Source organism: Macadamia integrifolia, chromosome 14, assembly GCF_013358625.1.
Source record: "Macadamia integrifolia cultivar HAES 741 chromosome 14, SCU_Mint_v3, whole genome shotgun sequence".
In the NCBI taxonomy this organism is placed as follows: domain Eukaryota; kingdom Viridiplantae; phylum Streptophyta; class Magnoliopsida; order Proteales; family Proteaceae; genus Macadamia; species Macadamia integrifolia.
The window spans coordinates 21,007,915-21,010,860 of NC_056570.1; the positions used below are offsets into that span (position 1 = coordinate 21,007,915).

General features: G+C 38.9%; 1 protein-coding gene across 1 annotated transcript; it reads left to right on the forward strand.

Annotated features, from left to right (window-relative positions):
• Positions 1–6: 6 nt before the first annotated feature.
• On the forward strand, positions 7–2,937 carry LOC122061245 (putative disease resistance protein At3g14460). The gene is made up of 2 exons (XM_042624461.1): positions 7–1,884; positions 2,074–2,937. Exon 1 carries the CDS (start codon positions 195–197, stop codon positions 1,815–1,817), a length of 1,623 nt encoding a protein of 540 aa, XP_042480395.1. The 5' UTR covers positions 7–194; the 3' UTR covers positions 1,818–1,884; positions 2,074–2,937.
• Positions 2,938–2,946: the final 9 nt, after the last annotated feature.

Here is a 2,946-nt window from a genome sequence, read left to right on the forward strand (position 1 = left end):
TGGCCCAAATTGTTTCAAAGGAAATATGCTTTGCTGTGCAGTGTAACGACTTACCCAGTATCTCGGAAAAGGCTCGCTATGTTTCCTTGCTCATTAACACGTCCAAGCCAATTCCATTGGAGGTTTTCAATACATCAAAGAGTCTGCGAACATTTTTTATTCTAAGCACCCAATACAGGCATGAAATTCCTGATATGAAACTCCCTGATGATCTGGTTGTGAGCTTGAGATGCTTACGTTCTTTATATTTGAGTGATGTTCCTATCAAGGACCTACCAAATTCAATTGGAGATTTGAAACATCTTAGGTACCTAAACCTGTCTGACACTAGAATTAAGGATTTACCTGGCTCAGTTTGCAGTCTCTACAATTTACAGACGTTGATACTTAAAAATTGCAGTGAGCTTTTTCAGTTGCCCAAAGACACAACGAACCTAATTAACTTAAGAAATCTCAGTTTAGTTGGATGCTGGCATCTTGCATCCATGCCTCCTGAAATTGGGAGATTGACTTGTCTGCAAACATTGGATAGGTTTGTTGCGAGTAAAGAATCTGGTTGTGGGATAGGACAGTTGAAGAACATGATGCAACTCCAAGGATCACTTTGTATTGATAGGCTTGAGGATGTAGCTAATGTAACTGATGCCATGGAGGCAAATTTGAAGAATAAGCATTACCTCCGTAAGTTGGTTTTGGAATGGAGCTGCAGAAGCTATTTGTCAGATGGAATAGATGAGGATGTACTTGGTGGCCTCCAGCCCCATGCCAACATTGAAGAACTGAGGATAGACAATTACCATGGATCTAAATTTCCAAGTTGGATCGGAGAATCGTCGCTCTCACATCTAGTGAAGATTGAATTCTTCCATTGTGGCCACTGCAAAATCCTCCCACCTCTTGGGCAACTACCATTCCTTAAATATCTCATTATCGATGCAATATATGGATTGGAAAATGTGGGTTCTGAATTTTGTGGTGATGGGAATTTACTTGGTTTTCCCTCATTGGAGATGCTAAAACTTGAAGACATGAAAGATTTGAAGGTATGGAAAGGAGCAGAGAATGGAGAGTTTCCTTGTCTTCATGAGCTTATCATTATGAAGTGTCCCAAGCTGACTATTCTTCCAAGGTTTTCCTCTCTCCAGGACTTAATTTTGGATGAATGCCATGAGAATATACTGAGCTTATTGCCTCAAATGACCTCTATTTGCTCCTTGAAGATGTCGAATTTTCGGAAGTTAACATCCCTACCTGGAGGCTTTTTTCATAATCTAAGTGCACTCAAAGAACTGAAAATCCATCATTGTTATCAGCTTTTGACATTGCAGAAGGTGGGTTTGCAAGACCTTAAATGTCTTTCCCACTTGGAAATTTGGTGCTGTCCTAAACTCATGGGCTTGTCAGAAGGGCTACCTACGACACTTGAAACTCTCTCTGTCCATGTATGTAGCAATCTCAAGTCCCTACCAGAGAGGCTACAAAGCCTGACATCTCTTCAGGAATTGGACATTTACAAGTGTCCACAACTGGCATCCTTCCCGTCAGATAGGCTACCAACAATGCTTAAACATTTAAGGATATCCAAATGTTCAAATCTCAACTACTTGCCTATGGGTTTACGTGACATAACTGCTCTTGAATCTTTGGTAATTGAAGGTTGTCATCAAATAATATCTTTGCCAAAGGAGGGGCTGCCGACCAGCCTCCATTCTTTAATGATCCAAGAATGTGAAATACTAGAGAAACGGTGTCAAGAAGGCGGTGAGGATTGGGTGAAAATATCTCATATTCCCCGTATTGACATTGGAAACTTTTGAATCAGTTTCTCAGAGTGTAAATGCTGTTGCTATTCAAAATCTAGAAGGGAGGGCAAGAGGCATTGAGGTACTGTTGACATTTAAAATCATTGTTATAATATGAGATTTCTGTATTTAGCAATACAGCCAAGAGGATTTTTTTTTTCTTTGAGAAATATTGATGTTCTAAAATTGTATTTCTGAGATTAGTTGTTTCCATGTAAGTGCTCAGTATGCTTCATTAATCGATAATAAGATTGTATGTGTTTGTTTCCAGAAATGTGGTTCTCTTGCTGGTGTCACTGAAGCATATAGGGACAGAGGTTTTCTTCACTTCACAAGCTAAAACTGCAAATGCAGACTAGCAGCATGATTAACACCTTATTCATTACAGCTTCATGCCTTGGGTTGGACTGGATCAAGTTGGGCCTGGACCGGGCTAGAGTTTGGTTGAAAGGTTAAGTACCTGGCACCTTTTCCTTTTTCAAGAACAAATTTTTTATGTGTAACTGCAATGGTGACAAGAATGGATCTTCATCTTATTTTTTTAGCCATGGGGGAGGGGGCTATAGATTGAAATTTGCCACTTGGGAATAACAGTGACATGGAATTCTTTTTATTTCTAATAATTTTGTCTGGGGGTAATCTCTCCCTTTTTCCCCTATCATTGTGATTCATTAATCTGCAATGCTTTTCTTTTTCCTATTTCTTAGTGAATTTTTTTACCAATCTATTTGTCTTAAATCCCAACATGACTCATGGGCTTTCTGCTTTCTTACTCATTTGATTTGGTACCATCAATGACAAACAGGGAGGCCGTGAGCACATGATCAATCTCTTATACATCGCCATATCTTAATTTTGGTCCCATAAACCTGTTTAGTTGTTCAATCATTTTCTTTTGTTTATTTAACTTCATGGGTTCTTTTTTCTTTCTTCTGAACTAAAAATCACTACTTGTGCTGAAAAAAACACCCTTGACAGATTCTGATTTGTCTATGAAATATAGCAATTGTCTTTTACACAGTCATCCTTAGTACTATTAATTTGTCCTGCTTGGATTTTCGTTTCCTGCGTTGTGTGGCTTGGGACATTATCCTTTGTTACATAGAAGACGCATTTATGTAGGGATATTGTTATTCCCCCCCCC